This window comes from Amblyraja radiata, chromosome 5 (assembly GCF_010909765.2).
Source record: "Amblyraja radiata isolate CabotCenter1 chromosome 5, sAmbRad1.1.pri, whole genome shotgun sequence".
NCBI classification, from domain to species: Eukaryota; Metazoa; Chordata; class Chondrichthyes; order Rajiformes; family Rajidae; genus Amblyraja; species Amblyraja radiata.
Genome location: NC_045960.1, coordinates 113981885 through 114003532, shown reverse-complemented (window position 1 = coordinate 114003532; position 21648 = coordinate 113981885). Strand labels below are relative to the sequence as shown.

General features: G+C 47.2%; 1 protein-coding gene across 1 annotated transcript in view; it reads right to left on the bottom strand.

The window, feature by feature from the left end:
* acoxl (acyl-CoA oxidase like) overlaps positions 1-21648 on the bottom strand; it is a 311202-nt gene that overhangs the window by 258330 nt on the left and 31224 nt on the right. Inside the window, exons 6-8 of the mRNA XM_033022103.1 lie at positions 16236-16350; positions 4985-5071; positions 3500-3572 (exon numbers count right to left, since the gene is read on the bottom strand). Of these exons, the coding sequence (XP_032877994.1) occupies positions 3500-3572; positions 4985-5071; positions 16236-16350 (275 nt within the window). The remainder of the gene's footprint in view (positions 1-3499; positions 3573-4984; positions 5072-16235; positions 16351-21648) is intronic.

Below are 21648 nucleotides of genomic sequence, written 5' to 3'. Positions count from 1 at the left end.
ACAGGTTTCACCCGGATGCTCCGGTTTCCTCTTGCATCACAAAGACGTGCAGGTTGGTAGGTTAGGTCAGTGCTTCTTAAACTGGTGAATGGTTCGCCCGAATGTGAATGAAATTATTTTGGGGTGAATGAAACTAGAGAAGGTGAATGAAGGGTGAATTACTTAATTTATGCAGATATTTACACACGAGGAAGAATAAGACGCAAATTACCAAAAAATCATAAGAACATTATTCGAGGGTGAATGAAATGTTGTGATAAAGACTCGAGGGTGAATGACACTGAAATAATTGAAGCAGCACTGGGTTACATTACAGTTGTACGTTTCAATAGGTTGGCGGCTGAAGCTTTGGTCGTCAAGAGTCTAGTCAAGAGTCAAGTCGAGAGTGTTTAATTGTCATATGTACCGGTAACAGAACAATGATATTCTTAAGGGCCTGTCCCACTTGGCCATTGTTTCAGAGATTGCCGGCATCATTGACTGACGTATGAGGTGGCCTTAAAATACGCGGAGTGATGATGTATCACGCGGTGGTGACGCGGCGTGACGATGTATTGACGGGTGTTTTTTCAAGTGTCGCGACATTTGTCTGTGTCGCACATTCAAGTGTCTGTGGAATTCTCTGCCTCAGAGGGCAGTGGAGGCTGGTTCTCCGGATGCTTTCAAGAGAGAGCAAGAAAGGGCTCTTAAAGATAGCGGAGTCAGGGGATATGGGGAGAAGGCAGGAACGGGGTACTGATTGGGGATGATCAGCCATGATCGCATTGAATGGCGGTGCTGGCTCGAAGGGCTGAATGGCCTACTCCTGCACCTATTGTCTATTGTCTATTGTCTTTTTTTTTGTCGCCGCTGGATTTTGAAATGTTCAAAATCTTTTGGCGACACTGATATGACGCCGGCAGTCGCCAAGTGGGACAGGCCCTTAACTTGCTGCAGCTTTACAGGCCCATAAATGCAACAACATTCAGAGCAATTCATTAATAATCAGTAATGCGTATATTTGTGTTTTATTGCGTTAGTGGGCCTGAGAAGCTGCAGCAGATAAGAGTTTAATTGTTCCATTATGCTGCATAAATTGGTATTGGTTTATTATTGTCACGGCCATGTACTTATCAAAGTGTTTTGGAAATGTAGTTATAGTCCCAGCCTCAACTACCTCCTCTAGCAGCTGGTTCCATACGCCCACCACGCTCTGTGTGTAAAGGTTGACCCTCAGGTTCCTATTTAATCTTTCCCCTCTCACCTTAGTACAGACAGTGGGCTGTGGGAGAGCTGGGAAGGAGAGCCGAGACAAAATGAAAAACATTTGTTTGGTGACGGAAAGGTATATACAAGAGATTCATACAGCAGAGAAACAGGCTCTTCGGCCCAACTTGCCCACGCCGGCCAACATGTCCCACCACACTAGTCCCACCTGCCTGCTTTTGGCCCATTTCATTCTAAACACATCCCATCTATGTACCTGCCTAAATGTATCCTAAAGATCGCAATGTTTAAGAAGGAACTGCAGATGCTGGAAAATCGAAGGCAGACAAAAATGCTGGAGAAACTCAGTGGGTGAGGCAGCATCTATGGAGAGAAGGAATAGGTGACGTTTCGGGTCGAGACCCTTCTTCAGACTGATGTGGGGGTGGGGGGGGGAGGGGTGGGAAGAAGTAAGGAAGAGGCGGAGACAGTGGGCTGTGGGGGAGCTGGGAAGGAGAGAGAGGGAGAAAGCAAGGACTAATTTCCTTGAAAATAAAATTCTCCAATTTCAGGTAGTCCTTGCTTTCTCCCTCTTTCCCCTCCCCTTCCCAGCTCTCCCACAGCCCACTGTCTCCGCCTTCTCCTTTCTTTTTCCCGCCCCCCCCCCCCCCCATACCCACACCAGTCTGAAGAAGGGTCTCGAACCGAAACGTCACACATTCATTCGGTCCATAGATGCTGCCTCACCCGCTGAGTTTCTCCAGCATTTTTATCTACTTTCAGTGAGATTGCCACGCTGTTTTAATGCCAGAATATTCATGTTCACAAGTTATAGGAGCAGAATTAGGCCATTCAGCCCATCATGTCTTCTCCACCATTCTATCATGGCTGATCTATTGAAGATAGACACAAAAAGCTGGAGTAACTCAGCAGGTCAGACAGCATCTTTGGATGAAAGGAAGAAGGGTCTCGACCCAAAACGTCACCCATTTCTTTTCTCCAGAGATGCTGTCTGACCTGCTGAGTTACTCCAGCTTTTTGTGTCTATCTTTGGTTTAACCCAGCATCTGCAGTTCCTTCCTACACATTGCTCATCTATCTTTCCCTCTCAACACCATTCTCCTACCTTCTTCCCGCGATCTTTGACACCGGTACTAATCAAGAAAATATTGCCACTGGTTTATTATTGTCGGGTGTACCAAGATACGGTGGAAAACTATTTTTGCTTGTGATCCACGTAAATCATACCATGCTCAAGTACAATAAAACCACACAGTAGTGCAAAAAGAGAAAGGAAACAGAGCAGAATATAATCTTACAGCTACCAGGAAAGTGCAGAGTAACAAAAAAGTGCTAGACCCGCAGTACGGTAGACTGGAAGATTGATACTACATGCCTTAGTTTATTGGGAGATTATTCAATAGTCTGTTAACAGAGGGGAAGAAGCTTTTCTTAATTGTTGGACGCACTTAAGCTTCTGAATTTCCTGTCTGACGGGAGAAGAGAAAGGAGGGAACGACCAGGGTATGAGAGGTTCTCGATTATGTCGGTTGCTTTCCTGAGGCAGCGTGAAGTGTAGATGGAGTCGATGGTGGGGAGTGTGGTGTGTGTGGGACTGGGCTACATCTACAATGGTGGGGAGTGTGGTGTGTGTGGGACTGGGCTACATCTACAATGGTGGGGAGTGTGGTGTGTGTGGGACTGGGCTACATCTACAACGGTGGGGAGTGTGGTGTGTGTGGGACTGGGCTACATCTACAATGGTGGGGAGTGTGGTGTGTGTGGGACTGGGCTACATCTACAATGGTGGGGAGAGTGGTGTGTGTGGGACTGGGCTACATCTACAATGGTGGGGAGTGTGGTGTGTGTGGGACTGGGCTACATCTACAATGGTGGGGAGTGTGGTGTGTGTGGGACTGGGCTACATCTACAATGGTGGGGAGTGTGGTGTGTGTGGGACTGGGCTACATCTACAATGGTGGGGAGTGTGGACTGTGTGATGGACTGGGCTACATCTACAATGGTGGGGAGTGTGGACTGTGTGATGGACTGGGCTACATCTACAATGGTGGGGAGTGTGGTGTGTGTGGGACTGGGCTACATCCACAACTCTCTGCAATTTCTTGCTGTCATGGGTAGATGAGTTCCTAATCTGAGAGCCACCTTCCTCTCGGTCCCAGCATAGCTATGCGAGCAACCTCAGCAATGCTGTTTGAGTGAAGTCCTATTGGTACGAGAGGATTTTCTAATGCAACTGATCAATATTGTTACTAGATAATATTTATTCAGACAGAAAGATAAAGGATATACAAACCTGTCCAGGAGATTTTCTTTTGGAATTCGAATGTTATTAAAGACGAGAATTCCATTATCAACTCCATTCAGACCTGGGAGAAGAGAATAGATTGGGAAAATAAAAGTGTTCTTGCAACTTAATTCTCTCAGCATATGACAGTCGCGCCATCCCGGGAATTAACCTTGTAAACCTACGCTGCACTCCCTCAATAGCAAGAATGTCCTTCCTCAAATTAGGGGACCAAAACTGCACACAATACTCCAGGTGTGGTCTCACTAGGGCTCTGTACAACTGCAGAAGGACCTCTTTGCTCCTATACTCAACTCCTCTTGTTATAGATCAATAGTGGTATTCTTGATCTTGTGGAATGTTGTCAGTCTGATGAACCTGCAACGAGTAGTGGCGGATGAAGTTGAAGATCCTTTATCGCGCTGGAGACTGAGCTGTGCCACGTGTCGTTGTTAGATATGAGAGAACAATCTGGCTGCTCAACACCCACCCGGCTTGAGATATTACTATTCCTTTGGTTTATGTTTCATTCCCAACAAGAAAAAGAACCTTGCTGCTCTGTTTTGCACGGGGAGAATGCGCAAACTCCAAAGGCAACAGCCGATGTCAGGATCGAACCCGGGTTACTGGCGCAGGGAGGCAGTGGCTCTACCAGCTGTGCCGCCGGGCCGAGTATTTATTTGTTTACGGAACGGGTGCCGTTCATTCCAACAGAAAATGATGCGTCATTGAAAATAGGTGCAGGAGGCGGCCATTCGGCCCTTCGAGCCAGCACCGCCATTCATTGTCCCCAATCAATAACCCGTGCCTGCCTTCTCCCCATATCCCTTGGCTCCACTAGCCCCTAGAGCTCTATCTAACTCTCTCTTAAATCCATCTAGTGACTTGGCCTCCACTGCCCTCTGTGGCAGGGAATTTCACAAATTCACAACTCTCTGGGTGAAAATGTTTTTTCTCACCTCAGTCTTAAATGACCTGCCCTTTATTCTAAGACTGTGGCCCCTGGTTCTGGACTCGCCCAACATTGGGAACATTTTTCCTGCATCTAGCTTGTCCAGTCCTTTTATCATTTTATATGTTTCTATAAGATCCCCCTCATCCTTCTAAACTCCAGTGAATACAAGCCTAGTCTTTTCAATCTTTCCTCATATGACAGTCCCGCCATCCCAGGGATCAATCTCGTGAACCTACGCTGCACTGCCTCAATCACAAGGATGTCCTTCCTCAAATTAGGAGACCAAAACTGTACACAATACTCCAGATGTGGTCTCACCAGAGCCCTATACAACTGCAGAAGAACATCTTTACTCCTATACTGAAATCCTCTTGTTATGAAGGCCAACATTCCATTAGCTTTCTTCACTGCCTGCTGTACCTGCACGTCAACTTTCAGTGACCGGTGTACAAGGACACCCAGGTCTCGCTGTACCTCCCCCTTACCCAACCTAACTGTTTAGCTGTGACCTCCTGTCTTAAAACCTTGAGCAAACTCACCTTCTTTGTGCATCATATCAATAACTGTCACCCCCGGATACATATTGCCTTCTTGATCTCGAATTGGCACAATAAAACAGTGAGGCCCTGGTGAACAAAAAATGACAAACAAGATGACATTAAAAGTAGAACACCAACCAACTTACAGAATAACAAGTTAGGCGAACCAGAGAGAAAAAATAAATCAAAATGCCAACTTTTCATCGCATACATTGCCAGTATTGACGACAGAGTTGGATGTGGCTCTTGGGGCAAACGGAATCAAGAGATATTGGGAGCAAGCAGGAATGGGGTACTGATTCTGCATCTACTCAATTACCAAAAATCTGTAGCCTCCTTTTGCTCAGGTATTTTAATTAATTCACATGTTTAATCGATAATGTTTTATTATTAATGTTGTACATTTTATGTGTCGTTCCTAACTGTCACCGTATGCCATGTTGTCACTTGCGGGTGGAGCACCAAGGCAAATTCCTTGTATGTGAATACTTGGCCAATACTTGGCCAATAAACTTATTCATTCATTCATTCTGGATGATCATACTGAATGGCAGTGCTGGCTCGAAGGGCCGAATGGCCTACTCCTGCAACTATTTTCTATGTTTTTATGTTTCTATTTCTGTCTCGCCATTTTCAATCTTTGTTCTTGACACGCGTTTTACTGCCCCAAGATTTCCAGTGTAAAAGTTGATCATCATAATTTTCTGGTCATCCAAATTCCAGCAGGCGCACTGTAATGGCATTCAGTGACAAAGAGAGGTCACTGCGACCTAACTTAACGACAGGACTAAACACAGAGTACTGGAGTAACTCAGCGGGTCAGGCAGCATCTGTGGAGAACATGGATAGGTGACGTTACACAGAGTGCTGGAGTAACTCAGCGGGTCAGGCAGCATCTGTGGAGAACATGGATAGGTGACGTTACACAGAGTGCTGGAGTAACTCAGCGGGTCAGGCAGCATCTGTGGAGAACATGGATAGGTGACGTTTCACAGAGTGCTGGAGTAACTCAGCGGGTCAGGCAGTATCTGTGGAGAACATGGATAGGTGACGTTTCGAGTCGAGACCTATCTTCAGACCGGGGGGGGGGGGGGGGGGGGGGTTATGAAAGATGGATGCATGGAGAGTGATTAATAGACAATAGGTTCAGGAGTAGGCCATTCAGCCCTTCGAGCCAACACCGCCATTCAATATGATCATGGCTGATCATCCCCAATCAGTACCCCGTTCCTGCCTTCTCCCCATATCCCCTGACTCCGTTATCTTTAAGAGCCTTATCTAGCTCTCTCTTGAAAGCATCCAGAGAACCTGCCCACCACCCTCTGAGGCAGAGAATTCCACAGACTCACCACTCTCTGTGAGAAAAAGCGTTTCCCCGTCTCTGTTCTAAATGGCTTACTCCTTAAGGCAGATCCAGAAGATTAAATTACACAGGGCCAATGCTGACTTGGTCATTTGGATTCAGACCTGGCTTACAAGTCTTCTTCTTCTTGCGTGTGGCGTGCACAGCCTAAAGTTGTAGGACAACTTGTTCTATTTGATCTTATTTGATTGTGCACGCCAGGTTGATTGCATTGGTCGAAACAGGGCGGACCACGTGAAGGTTGCAATCTTCCACCCCGCTTACAAGTCAAGTCAAGTCAAGTTTATTTGTCACATACACATACAAGATGTGCAGTGAAATGAAAGTGGCAATGCCTGTGGATTGTGCAAAACAACAGAACAGAATAGAACAAAACCAGTATTTACATTTAGTAAAATAAATAAAAAGACACAACACAACAGTAAATTAGTCCCTGGTGAGATCCTGATGGAACACAGAGGGATATGATGGAAGGGGGTTATTCAGGCTGGAGGGCAGTGACCGGTTTAGTTCCGCAGGGATCTGTGCTGGGACCACTGATCTTTCTGATATAAATAAATGACTTGGACATAAACAGGTAGACATTTCCTTCGCTCCATAGATGCTGCTGCACCCGCTGAGTTTCTCCAGCACTTTTGTGTACCAACAGGTAGACATAGGCAGGCCCCCACCACCCCCACATCAGTCTGACGGGTCTCGACCCGAAACGCCACCTATTCCTTCGCTCCATAGATGCTGCCTCACCCGCTGAGTTTCTCCAGCATTTTTGTCTACCTTCGATTTTTCAGGCATCTGCAGTTCTTTCTTAAACACTAAGATAAGTCAAGTCTGCACCTATTGTGTATTGTCTATCCAAACAAATGTGAGATGTTGCACTTTGGGAGTTCAAATATAAGGGGAAAGTCATCATCGGCAGTCACTGTAAACGTGTATGACTGTCCTCTCATGGAGGAGGCCTGTGCGTGACTTTGTTTAACGTGGGGAGACTGGTGCACAGACAGCCACCCCACAGCCCTTGACAGATCTGGGTCAGGATCCAGTGGCATGGAGTCCAAGACGACCGGAGACCCTTTTCTGCTGCAGCCTTCATCCGCCTTCCCAGCCGTTGTGACGCTCCACTAAGGTCAGCCATCGTCCTCCGCCTGTTCCACCGTTGAGGTCTTGGTTGGATTGCTCTTTGTCAGAGACCTCCCCCTCGACCTTACCGCCATGGGTGGCCCTACCAGGAGCATAGCTCCAGACGGCATCGCTCTCAGGATCTCAGGACCACACAAGCTTCTCCACCACGACAAGGTGACAATCCACGGAGAATATGTATACAATTAATGACCAGATCCTTAACAGCATCGATGTACAGAGGGATCTTGAGGCCCAAGTTCACAGCACCCTAAAAGTGGCAAAACAAGTAGATAGATCTATCGTAGTCGCTGCCTCAAAAAGGCAGCCAAAATCGTCAAGGACCCCCACCACCCTGGTCACACACTTATTTCACTCCTGCCATCAGGAAGAAGGTACAGGAGTCTGAAGACTAGAACGTCCAGATTCAGGAACAGCTACTTCCCCACAGCCATTAGGCTATTAAACACAACAAATAAACTCTGAGCTCTGAACTGCAAAATACTATATTATTATTTGTTATTTGCACTATATTTGTTATTTATTAAACTTTTTCTATTTTTCCCCGTTATGTACAATGTTTACATAATCTGTTGTGCAAGTAAGAATTTCATTGTCCCATCCGGGACATATGACAATAAAACACTCTTGACTCTTGAGTGGTAAAGAAGGCATATGGTATGGTTGCCTTCATCAGTCTTGGAGTGCCTACTGTCGTTGTGTCCTTGGGCAAGACACTTCACCCACCTTTGCCTGTGTGTGAATGTGTGTGAGTGATTGGTGGTGGTCGGAGGGGCCGTAGGCGCAGATTGGCAGCCACGCTTCCGTCAGTCTGCCCCAGGGCAGCTGTGGCTACAGAAGTAGCTTACCACCACCGAGTGTGACTGAGGAGTGAATGAATAATGCGATGTAAAGCGCCTTGAGTATTAGAAAGGCGCTATATAAATCCCATCCATTATTATTATTATTATCAGTCAGGATACTGAGTCAGGACATCATGATGCAGCTTTATAGGACTTTGGTACGGCTGCATTTGGAGTAATGCATGCAGTTATGGTTGCCATATTACAGGAAAGATGCGGCGGCTTTAGAGAGGGTGCAGAAGAGGTTTAGTTTAGTTTATTATTGTTCCGTGTACTGAGGTTCAGTGAAAAGCTTTTTGTCACGGGCTTTCCAATCAAAGAAAAGACTACTGGGAAAATGTTAATGCAGCTGTAAACAATATCTTGGGTTATAAAATCCCAAATACCTGCCCTGCGATGTATCTGGGGCGTATTAAAGATAGTGTAAAAATAGAAGATACATATTTGATTAAAGTTTTGCTTGCAGCAAGTAAGAAGGCCATTACCAGGCAGTGGCTTCATGAAAAAAGTCCAAAACAGGAACAGTGGTTAGAAATTGTGCTAGACATCTTTAATATGGAGAAATTGACATATTCCTTGAGAGTCAAGGAGAATTCATTTGCGAAGATCTGGGGAAAATGGACCGTTTATTTGAGCCATGACAGCAATTAGATAAATGCCGAGCTAGATATGGGAAGATTGCGCTATATAGAACTAGATGATATGTTTGTATGAATATTTAATTATCTCCAGAAAACTAATCAATGTAATGTTTTTTTTCTTGTTTTAATTTGGTAAATGAACCACACGGTCTTATTCCAATGTTTTTATTTATATCACTTTTTTTTTCCCCCCTATCTACTTATTTTTTTATTTTGATTGCTGTTTTTCTTACTTTGTTTTATTTATGGTGAAGGTGTTGCACTGTTTTGTATATATCTCTTAAAAATCAATAAAAATTTAAGTGAAAAAAAAAGAAAAAAGAAAAGACTATCCAAGAGTACAATCAGGCCACCCACAGTGTACAGAAAGAGGGTAAAGGATACAACATTTAGTGCTAGAACAGGCGAGATGAGGAGAGGGTGCAGGAGAGGATTACCAGAATGCTGCCTGGACTAGATGATGTTGGTAGTGAGGACATGCCCCGGCCCAAAACGTTGCAATTCCATGTCTTCCTGACACACTGAGTTACTCCAGCACATTACTTTTGTTTTGGTACACCATCAATGGTCAGAGATCACCGTGTAAAATTTGCTCATCAGTAGGCAGAGATCGGGGGAATAAGGGGGGGGTCAATAGACAATAGACAATAGGTGCAGGAGTAGGCCATTCGGCCCTTCGAGCCAGCACCGTCATTCAATGTGATCATGGCTGATCATCCACAATCAGTACCCCGTTCCTGCCTTCTCCCCATATCCCCTGACTCCGCTATCTTTAACAGCCCTATCTAGCTCTCTCTTGAAAGTATCCAGAGAACAGGCCTCCACCGCCCTCAGAGGCAGAGAATTCCACAGACTCACCACTCTCTGTGAGAAAAAGTGTTTCCTCGTCTCCGTTCTAAATGGCTTACCCCTTATTCTTAAACTGCGTGGCCCCTGGTTCTGAACTTCCCCAACATCGGGAACATGTTTCCTGCCTCTAGCGTGTCCAAACCCTAAACAATCTTATACGTTTCAATGAGATATCCTCTCATCCTTCTAAACTCCAGAGTGTACAAGCCCAGTCGCTCCATTCTCTCAGCATATGACAGTCGCGCCATCCCGGGAATTAACCTTGTAAACCTACGCTGCACTCCCTCAATAGCAAGAATGTCCTTCCTCAAATTAGGGGACCAAAACTGCACACAATACTCCAGGTGTGATCTTACTAGGGCCCTGTACAACTGCAGAAGGACCTCTTTGCTCCTATATTCGATTCCTCTTGTTATAAAGGCCAACATGCCATTCGCTTTCTTCACTGCCTGCTGTACCTGCATGCTTACTTTCATAGACTGATGAACAAGGACCCCCAGATCCCGTTGTACTTCCCCTTTTCCCAACGACGCCATTTAGATAGTAATCTGTCTTCCTGTTTTTGCTACCAAATACCATTAAACTGCATCTGCCATGCATCTCCCCACTCCCCCAATCTGTCCAAGTCACCCTGCATTCTCATAGAATCCTCCTCACAGTTCACACTGCCAACCAGCTTTGTGTCATCTGCAAATTTGCTAATGTTACTTTGAATCCCTTCATCCAAATCATTGATGCATACTGTAAATAGCTGTGGTCCCAGCACCGAGCCTTGCGAAACCCCACTAGTCACTGCCTGCCATTCTGAAAGGGGCCCGTTAATCCCTACTCTTTGTTTCCTGTCTGCCAACCAATTTTCTATCCATGTCAACACTTTACCCCCAATACCATGTGGCCTAATTTTGCCCACTAATCTCCTATGTGGGACCTTATCAAATGCTTTCTGAAAGTCAACCAAAGTCAAGATTCGGCCAACCAAATTGGTAACAGCACCGAGGAGGAGGATTTCCTGAAATATATATGGGATGGTTTTTTAAACCAATATGTAGAGGAACCAAGAGGGCAGGCCATCCTAGACTGGGCATTGTGTAATGAGGAAGTACAGTTAGCGATCTTGTTGTGTAAGGCCCCTTGGGCAACAGTGACCATAATATGGTGGAATTCTGCATTTGGCTGGAGAGTGACACGGTTAATTCAGAGACTAAGGTCCTGAACTTGAATAAGGAAGACTTTGAAGGTATGAGATGGGAATTGGCTAGGATAGACGGGCAAATTATACTTAAAGGGTTGACGGTGGAGATGCAATGGCAAAGATTTAAAGACGGCATGGATGAACTCCAAAAATTGTTCATCCCTGTCTGGCAAAAAAATAAAACGGGGAAGACAGCTCAACCGTGGCCAACGAGGGAAATCAAGGATAGTGTTAAATCCAAGGAAGAGGCATATACCTTGGCCAGAAGCAGCAGCAAACCAGAGGACTGGGAGAAATTTAGAACTTAACAGAGGAAGCCAAAGGGGTTAATTCAGAGGAGGAAAAAAGAGTATGAAAGGAAGCTTGTGGGGAATATAAAAACTGACTGTAAAAGCTTCTTTAGAGATGTGAAGAGGAAAAGATTAGCAAAGACAAATGTAGGTCCCTTAGTCAGAGACAGGTGAATTTTTTAATGGGAAACAATGACATGGCAGAACAGTTAAACAAGTGCTCCTGGAAATACTAGGGGACCGAGGGAAAAAACAATCTCCCGGAAATACTAAGGGACCGAGGATCTAGTGGGAGGGAGGAACTGAAGGGAATCCACATAAATCAGGAAATGGTGTTAGGTAAACAGTTAGGACTGAAGGCAGATAAATCCCCAGGGCCTGATGGTCCGCATCCCAGAGTATAACCATAACCATATAACCATATAACAATTACAGCACGGAAACAGGCCATCTCGACCCCTCTAGTCCGTGCCGAACACATAATCTCCCCTAGTCCCATATACCTGCGCTCAGACCATAACCCTCCATTCCTTTCCCATCCATATAACTATCCAATTTATTTTTAAATGATAAAAACGAACCTGCCTCCACCACCTTCACTGGAAGCTCATTCCACACAGCTACCACTCTCTGAGTAAAGAAGTTCCCCCTCATGTTACCCCTAAACTTCAGTCCCTTAATTCGCAAGTCATGTCCCCTTGTTTGAATCTTCCCTACTCTCAGTGGGAAAAGCTTTTCCACGTCAACTCTGTCTATCCCTCTCATCATTTTAAAAACCTCTATCAAGTCCCCCCTTAACCTTCTGCGCTCCAAAGAATAAAGCCCTAACTTGTTCAACCTTTCTCTGTAACTTAGTTGCTGAAACCCAGGCAACATTCTTGTAAATCTCCTCTGTACTCTCTCTATTTTGTTGACATCCTTCCTATAATTAGGCGACCAAAATTGTACACCATACTCCAGAATTGGCCTCACCAATGCCTTGTACAATTTTAACATTACATCCCAACTTCTATACTCAATGCTCTGATTTATAAAGGCCAGCACACCAAAAGCTTTCTTTACCACCCTATCTACATGAGATTCCACTTTCAGGGAACTGTGCACAGTTATTCCCAGATCCCTCTGTTCACCTACATTCTTCAATTCCCTACCATTTACCATGTACGTCCTATTTTGATTTGTCCTGCCAAGATGTAGCACCTCACACTTATCAGCATTAAACTCCATCTGCCATCTCTCAGCCCACTCTTCCAACTGGCATAAATCTCTCTGTAGACTTTGAAACTCTACTTCATTACCCGCATCCCCACCTATCTTAGTATCATCTGCATACTTACTAATCCAATTTACCACACCATCGTCCAGATCATTGATGTACATGACAAACAACAGTGGACCCAACACAGATCCCTGTGGCACCCCACTCGTCACTGGCCTCCAACCTGACAAACAACCATCCACCATTACTCTCTGGCATCTCCCATTCAGCCACTGTTGAATCCGTCTTGCTACTCCACCATTAATACCCAACCATTGAACCTTCTTAACCAACCTTCCATGAGGAACCTTGTCAAAGGCCTTACTGAAGTCCATATACGCAACATCCACTGCTTTACCCTCATCAATTTCCCGAGTAACATCTTCAAAAAATTCAAGAAGATTAGTTAAACATGACCTTCCAGGCACAAATCCATGTTGACTGTTCCTAATCAGACCCTGTTTATCCAGATGCTTATATATATTATCTCTAAGTATTCTTTCCATTAATTTGCCCACCACTGACGTCAAACTAACAGGTCTATAATTGCTAGGTTTACTCTTAGACCCCTTTTTAAACAATGGAACAACATGCGCAGTACGCCAATCCTCCGGCACTATTCCCGTTTCTAATGACATTTGAAATATTTCTGCCATAGCCCCTGCTATCTCTACACTAACTTCCCTCAATGTCCTAGGGAATATCCTGTCCGGACCTGGAGACTTATCCACTTTTATATTTCTCAAAAGTGTCAGTACTTCCTCTTCTTTGATCCTCTTAGTTTCCATAGCTACTCTACTTGTTTCCCTTACCTCACATAATTCAATATCCTTCTCCTTGGTGAATACCGAAGAAAAGAAACTGTTCAATATCTCCCCCATCTCTTTTGGCTCTGCAGATAGTTGGCCACTCTGACTCTCTAATGGACCAATTTTATCCCTCGTTATCCTTTTGCTATTAATATAGCGGTAGAAACCCTTCGGATTTACTTTTACCTTACTTGCCAAAGCAACCTCATATCTTCTTTTAGCTTTTCTAATTTCTTTCTTAAGATTCTTTTTACATTCTTTATACTCCTCAAGCACCTCATTTACTCCATGCTGCCTATAACTCTTGTAGATCTCCCTCTTTTTCCGAACCAAGTGTCCAATTTCCCTTGAAAACCATGGCTCTTTACAATTTTTATGATTTCCTTTCAACCGAACAGGGACATAAAGATTCTGTACTCTTAAAATTTCACCTTTAAATGTACTCCATTTCTCTTCCACATCTTTCCCATAAAACAAACTGTCCCAATTTACTCCTTTTAAATCCTTTCGCATCTCCTCAAAGTTAGCCTTTCTCCAATCAAAAATCTCAACCCTAGGTCCAGTTTTGTCCCTCTCCATAATTATATTGAAACTAATGGTATTGTGATCACTGGACCCGAACTGTTCCCCAACGCATACCTCTGCCACCTGACCCGTCTCATTTCCTAACAGGAGGTCCAGCACCGCTCCTTCTCTAGTAGGTACTTCTATGTATTGCTGCAAAAAACTATCCTGCACACATTTTACAAACTCCAACCCATCCAGCCCATTTACAGAATGTGTTTCCCAGTCTATGTGTGGAAAATTGAAATCTCCCACAATCACTACCTTGTGCTTACTACTAATATCTGCAATCTCCTTACATATTTGCTCTTCCAATTCTCGATCCCCATTTGGCGGTCTATAATACACCCCTATAAGTGTTGCTACCCCTTTCCCATTTCTCAGTTCCACCCAAATAGCCTCCCTAGACGAGCCCTCTAATCTATCCTGCCAAAGCACTGCTGTAATATCTTTCCTGATAAGCAATGCAACACCTCCACCTCTTGCCCCTCCAATTCTATCACACCTGAAGCAACGAAATCCTGGAATATTTAGTTTCCAATCACAGCCCTCCTGCAACCATGTTTCACTGATCGCCACAACATCATACTTCCAGGTGTCAATCCAGGCTCTAAGTTCATCCACTTTTCTTACAATGCTCCTAGCATTAAAATATACACATTTAAGAAACCCACCCTCTCTTATTCTCTGATTATTTTCTTTTTCTTCTCTCTCCCCTACATTTTGGGTCAGAGTGCTACCATTCTCTGCCCCCTGCTTACTGGAGGTGCCTAGAAATCGTGGATGCTTTGGTGATCATTTTCCAAAGTTCTCTCTACTGGATCAGTTCCTGTGGACTGGAGGTAAAGGGTAGCCAATGTAACTACACTTTTTACAGAAAGGAGGGAGAGAGAAAACGGAATTATAGACCAGTTAGCCTTACATCGGCAGTGGGGAAGATGCTGGAGTCAATTGTTAAAGATGTCATAGCAGCGCATTTGGAAAGCAGTGGCTGGATCGGTCAGTCAGCATGGATTTATGACGGGGAAATCATGCTTGACTAATCTGGAATGTTTTGAGGATGTAACAAGTAGAATGGATAAGGGAGAGCCAGTGGATGTGGTGTATCTGGATTTTCAAAAAGCCTTTGACAAAGTCCCACAAGAGATTAGTGTGCAAAATTAGAGCACATGGTATTGGGGGTAGGGTATTGACATGGATAGAGAACTGGTTGGCAGACAGGAAACAAAGAGTAGGAATTAACAGGTCCTTTTCAGAATGGCAGGCAGTGACTAGTGCTGTGCCGCAAGGCTCGGAGCTGGGACCCCAGTTATTTACAATATATATTAACGATTTAGACGAGGGATTGGAAGTTTGCGGATGACACAAAGCTGGGTGGCAGTGTGAGCTGCGATGACGATGCTATGAGGCTGCAGGGTGACTTGGATAGATTGGGTGAATGGGCAGATGCATGGCAGATGCAGTACAATGTGAATAAATGTGAGGTTATCCACTTTGGTGGCAACAACAGGAAGGCAGATTATTATCTGAATAGTGTCAGATTAGGAAATGGGGAAGTACAATGGGATATGGGTGTGCTTGTACATCAGTCACTGAAAGTAAGCATGCAGGTACAGCAGGCAGTGTGAGAGGATTTGAGTTTAGGAACAAGGAGGTCCTTCTGCAGTTGTACAGGGCCCCAGTGAGACCACACCTGGAGTATTGTGTGCAGTTTCGGTCTCCTAATTTGAGGAAGGACATTCTTGCTATTGAGGGAGAACAGCGTAGGTTCACCAGGTATATCCCCGGGATGGCGGGACTGACATATGATGAAAGAATGGGTCGACTGGACTTTAGAAGGATGAGAGGGATCTTTTAGAAACATATAAAGGATTGGACAGGCTAGATGCAGGAAAAAATGTTGCTGATGTTGGGGGAGTCCAGAACCAGGGGCCAGTTTAAGAATAAGAGGTCAGCCATTTAGGACTGAGATGAGGAAAAACTTCTTTACTCACATAGTTGTGAATCTGTGGAATTATCTGCCACAGAAGGCAGTGGAGGCCAATTTTCAAGAGAGAGATTTAGCTCTTAGGGCTAACGGAATCAAGGGATATGGGGGGGAAAGCAGGAATGGGGTACATTTTTTTAGATGATCAGCCATGATCACATTGAATGGCGGTGCTGTCTCGAATGGGGCGAATGACCTATTTTCTATGTTTCTATAAATGAAATATTCTGCATTGACTGAACGCACAAACATGCTTAGACTTTGTATTTTCTCACCATTCCACAGAAGGTGCAAAACAGAAGCAACAAGAGACACAAACCTAGCAATTCTCCGTTGACAATCAGTTGTGCAAAAACGGCAGCATCGTTCCCCTTCATTGCATTCCCGATGTACATCTTCTCCGCATCTTCGCACGGCGTGTGAATGATAAACTCCTATAGAATGACAACAATTTCATTTTGTTACATTTTCATTTCTTTGTGGCCGACGTCACAGATTTCTCTTTGAAGCCAGGTTACTATATCCCAGCTTACTAACATGGAAACATAGTCGCAGACCTGTACTGGATGGAAATAGGCCCTTCAGCCCATCTTGTCCATGCCAACCAAGCTGCTATACTGGGCCAGTCCCATTTACTTGCATTTGGTCCAAATCCCTCTAACCATTCCTCTGGAATTCTCTGCCTCAGAGGGTAGTGGAGGCCGGTTCTCTGGATACTTTCAAGAGAGAGCTATATAGGGCTCTTAAATATAGCGGAGTCTGGGGATACGGGGAGAAGGCAGGAACGGGGTACTGATTGGGGATGATTAGCCATGATCACATTGAATGGCGGTGTTGGCTCGAAGGGCCGAATGGTCTACTTCTGCACCTATTGTCTATATATCTGATCAAATGTTGTTTTTTATGTTTTAATTGTATTGCTTTTACAGCTTCCTCTGGCAGCTCATCTCCAGAAATGGACAACCCTCTGACTGAACGTTGACCCCGAGGTCCCACTTAAGTCTCTCCCCTCTCACCTTGAGCCTATGCCTTCTAAGTTTTAGAATTCTCTCCCCTGGGCCGAAAGACCATGAGCGTTCACTTTATCACTCATCCCTCAACCTCCTACACTCCAGCCTATCCAACCTCTCCCTGTAATCCAAGCCCACAAGCCCAGGTAACATCCAGGTGAATTTCTTCTGCACCCTATCACCTTAATGACATCCTTCCTGTAGCTGGGTGACCAGAACCACACACAAGTGCTCCAAGTGCGGTCTCACCAACGATTTGTACGGCTGCAACACGTCCCAACGTTTGTTCTCAATGTCCTTCCCAATGAAGGCAAGTGAGACAGATACCTTCTCCACCAATCTGTCCACCTGACTCACACGTTGGTAAACAGTCTGAAGAAGGGTCTCGACCCTAAACGTCACCCTTTCCTTCTCTCCAGAGATGCTGCCTCTCCCGCATTTCGAGGTTTAAATCAGCATCTGTAGTTCTTTGTTTCACGAGTTGGTAACATCCCAGAAAGACGCCCTGACCATACACCCACCCGCAAGGTTATTTCCTTCACGAAGCCGTTATGCCAAACATTTATGCTCGGTCCGCCAAGGCCTGCTGGATCTCCCGGTTGCTAACTATTTTAACTCCAATAACGATCTTTCTGCCCTGGGCCTCCTGTATTGGCAGAGTGAGGCCACACGCAAACTGGAGGAAAAACTCCTCATATTCCACTTTGGGTAGCTTGCACCCCAATGGTATGAAGATTGAATTCTCCAATTTTAGGTACCGGTAACTGTAGATGACATGTGCATGTACCTTTAACATAGTGACCTCACCACTACTAACCACTCCCCATATCACAAGTATAATTATAACCTTCCCACCCATTGAGCTCTCTCTCTGGTTCCGGTGACAGACCACGAACAGCTAGGGCAGCAACTTATGTGTATCATGAATAAAACAGTAGTAAAGACACGGTGTGTTATGACGATCTTTACATGGTGTCAGAATCGTACCTTTGCGCCTCCTGTTTGTCGGGTTTTCTTTACTTTTGACCCAGTTCCCTATCCTGTGTGTTTTTTTGTATCTCCCGTGCCATGGCTACTTCTTGCCGCAAGCCCGATATGCTTGTCTTCGACTCAGACATTGCCCATCGGTGGGGTGTCTTTAGACGTGACTTCCAACACTACGTCACGATCGCCCATCCTGCTGCCACCCCTGCGACACAGGCTTCTCTGCTTCTCAACCTGGCTGGTCCCGATGCCCTGGAACGGTCTGAGTCGTTTGTCTACGGTGCAGATGAAGATGCTCGGGACCCGGTATGTCTTATGGCTAAGTTTACCGCAATGTGCGACATCCCCACTAACTGCATCTTAGAGCGTTTTAAAATGTTCACCCGGCGTCAGATCCCTGGAGAGTCAATCGATAACTATATCGCCGCGTTGCGGCACCTGGCCAGGCGTTGCCGCCTGGACGCGCTGACCCCCGATCAACTGACCCGGGACATTCTAGTGTATGGCCTTCAGGATGAAAAGCTAAGGGCTGAACTCCTGCGGAAGCACGACCTGTCTTTGGACGAGGCTCTGCACGCCTCCCGCATGGCTGAGGCTGTCGCCTCGGCGGTGTCGCCTGCTGATCATGACATTAACTTTGCCAGTGTTGCTGGCCGCCGGCGGTACGCTGGCCCGCAACGGCAACGGGGTTCCCCTGCACCCGGGGGTAGCAGCCAACAGCGTTGCCCCAACTGCAACTTTGCCTCCCATCAATTTAATGTGTGCCCTGCATTGGGCAAAACGTGTAACTTTTGCAGGAAATTAAACCATTTCTCTGCCGCTTGCCGCTCCCGTGGGAAGCCAGTTCCTGCTCCACGGCGAATGTTAAACAACCTTGCTCAAGCTGATAGCGCGCTTGGTTCCCAGTACCAGCCTGACGAACTCCCTTTGTCTGATACAAGTTCCTCCCAGGGGGAGACCAGCATATTTTCGCTGTTGGATGCACCTGCACTGATAACGGACCCTTCGGTTCGCGTTACTGTCAACGGCTCGACCTTCACCGCAAAAATCGACACGGGGGCCGTGGCAAATGTAATGTCAACAAGCCTCTTCATGAAGATAAGGACTGATGAGAAAGTTACTCCCGATAACTCCCTGTTGCATGCCTACGGGGGAGGCGTGCTCGTTCCTGTGGGGAGGGCTACCCTGCACTGCAAGGTACTGCAGGCCTCTCGGCCCCTCACTTTTTATCTACTGGATACAAACAACATCACCCTGTTGGGCGCCCGGGCGTGCCAGGACCTCGGCTTGGTCTCTTTCCACCGTGATATCCACCAGGTGCGGACCCTTATGGACCCCCTGCACGAATACCCTGACCGCTTTGACGACAAGCTGGGCAAGCTGTCCTGCAGCTACAAGATCGTTGTCGACCTCGGTGTTGAACCTGTGATCCGTCCACCACACCGCGTCTCATTCGCCATGAAGGACAAGGTGGAGTCAACACTGCTCAACATGGTTACCATGGGCATCCTGAAGGAGGTGAGCGATCCCACCCGGTGGGTCTCCACCATGGTTGTTGCTGCGAAAAAGGACAAAAGTGAAATTCGCATTTGCATCAACCCCAAAGACCTGAACCTTGCCATCAAATGCCCGCACTACCCAATGCGAACAGTGGAGGACGTCGCTGCACAGGTTGGCCCGGCCACTGTCTTCTCGGTTCTCGATGCCAAGAGCTCCTTCTGGCAGATGCCGCTGGACGAGCGGTCCTCTTACCTGACTACCTTCAGCACGCCCTTCGGCAGGTTCCGATTCCTCCGCATGCCATTCGGGATCAACTCTGCCAGCGAGGTCTTCTAGCGGACGATGGAGCAGCTGTTCGCCGGTCTGCCGTGTGCCATCATCGTTGACGACATCCTGGTCTACGGCAAGGACGTTGCTGAGCACGACCTCCACCTCCGTCAAGTCCTGGACCGGGCCCGTGAAATCAACCTCAAGCTCAACCCAAAGAAGTGCCGTTTCCGCGTCCCGGAGGTCACCTATGTGGGCCACGTTTTTACTGCCTCGGGGCTGAAGCCTGACCCGCTAAAGACGGCTGCTGTCTCCGAGATGTCCTCACCCACCGACGTGCCCAGCCTGCTACGTTTCCTGGGCATGGTTAATTACCTGGGGAAGTTCATCCCCGACCTCAGCGAGCTGAGCGCGCCCCTGAGGGAGTTGATCAAGAAGGACACTGCCTGGGCCTGGTTCCCGCATCACCAGAAAGCTTTTGACGTCCTGAAGTCCAGGCTGGTCAGTACCCCCACTCTCAAATTCTTCGATCTGCAGCGTCCCATTGTTCTCACCTGCGACGCCTCCAAGTTCGGTCTTGGTGCTGCTTGCCTGCAGTTCCACGATGGCCTGCAGCTGCCTGTTTCCTACGCGTCCCGCACCATGACCCCTGCCGAGCAGCGCTATGCTCAGATAGAGAAGGAGCTGCTTGCTGTGGTGTTTGCCTGCTCCAAGTTCAAGGACTATATTCTGGGCAACAGCTTCACGATCGAGACCGACCACCAGCCCCTGGTCACCATCCTCAACAAGCCGATCCACGTTGCCTCGTCCCGTTTGCAGCGCATGATGCTGCAGCTCCAGCGTTTTACGTTCAGAATTGTATATCGCAAGGGCAAGGACATGTTCGTGGCCGACACGCTGTCCCGCGCACCGCTAACGTCCACCGATCACCATCCATATGAATCGTCTGACCTGATGGTGCTTAACGTTAACATTGTGCCTTCACAGCAAATGCAGTCCCTGGTCAAGCACACTGCCAAGGATCCTGCCCTGCAGCAGCTTGCCGACGTCATCCGGCAGGGCTGGCCAGACCGTCGTTCATCCTTGCCGGCTGGTGCCGTGCCCTACTTCCTGGTCCGTGACGAGCTCGTGCTGCACGACGGCGTGGTCGTGAAGGGACACAAGGTCGTTGTGTCTGCTGCGCTGCGGGACCACTACTTTCAGACCGCCCACCGCGGTCATCCTGGGGCCGAGGCCACTCTGTCTCAGGCCCAGAATCAGTTCTACTGGCCCGGCATGGCCCAAGACATCCGGGAGAGGGTCTCCGCCTGCTCTACCTGCAATAGCCTCGCTCCCCATCAGCAACGGCAGCCGCTTCTGCAACAGCCTGCCCCCGAGCTGCCCTGGATGGCCGTCGCCACTGACATTTTCGAGTGGCGTGGCAAGCACTTCCTGGTCCTTGTTGACTCGTACTCCAGCTGGTTCGAGGTTGACCAGCTGCACTCCCTCACCTCTTCGGCCGTTATCGGGAAGCTGCGCCGCCACTTCGCAACCTTTGGCTCCCCGGCAAGTCTTCAATCGGACAACGGCAGCCAGTTCTCAAGTGCCGAATTTCGGAGTTTCGCTGCCAGCTGGAACTTCCGACACTATACCAGCAGCCCAGAGTACCCGCAAAGCAACGGCCTGGCAGAGCGCGCTGTCCGCAGTGCTAAGGACTTGCTGGAACATTGTAGACTGTCCCATTCTGACTTTTACCTGGCCCTCCTCAACCTTCGAAACATCTCCCGCGACCCTGCCTTGGGCTCGCCGGCACAGCGGCTGATGTCTCGCACTACGAGACCTCCGATCCCGGTGACCCAGCGGTCCCTCGTGCCCTCTGTTCTCCAGCCCGCTGCCGTCCAGGAGCGCATTGCCCTCAAGCAAGAAATCCAAAAGCGCTCCCACGACCAGTCCTGCCGTCCCCTCCCGCGTCTGTTCCCTGGCCAAGTCGTC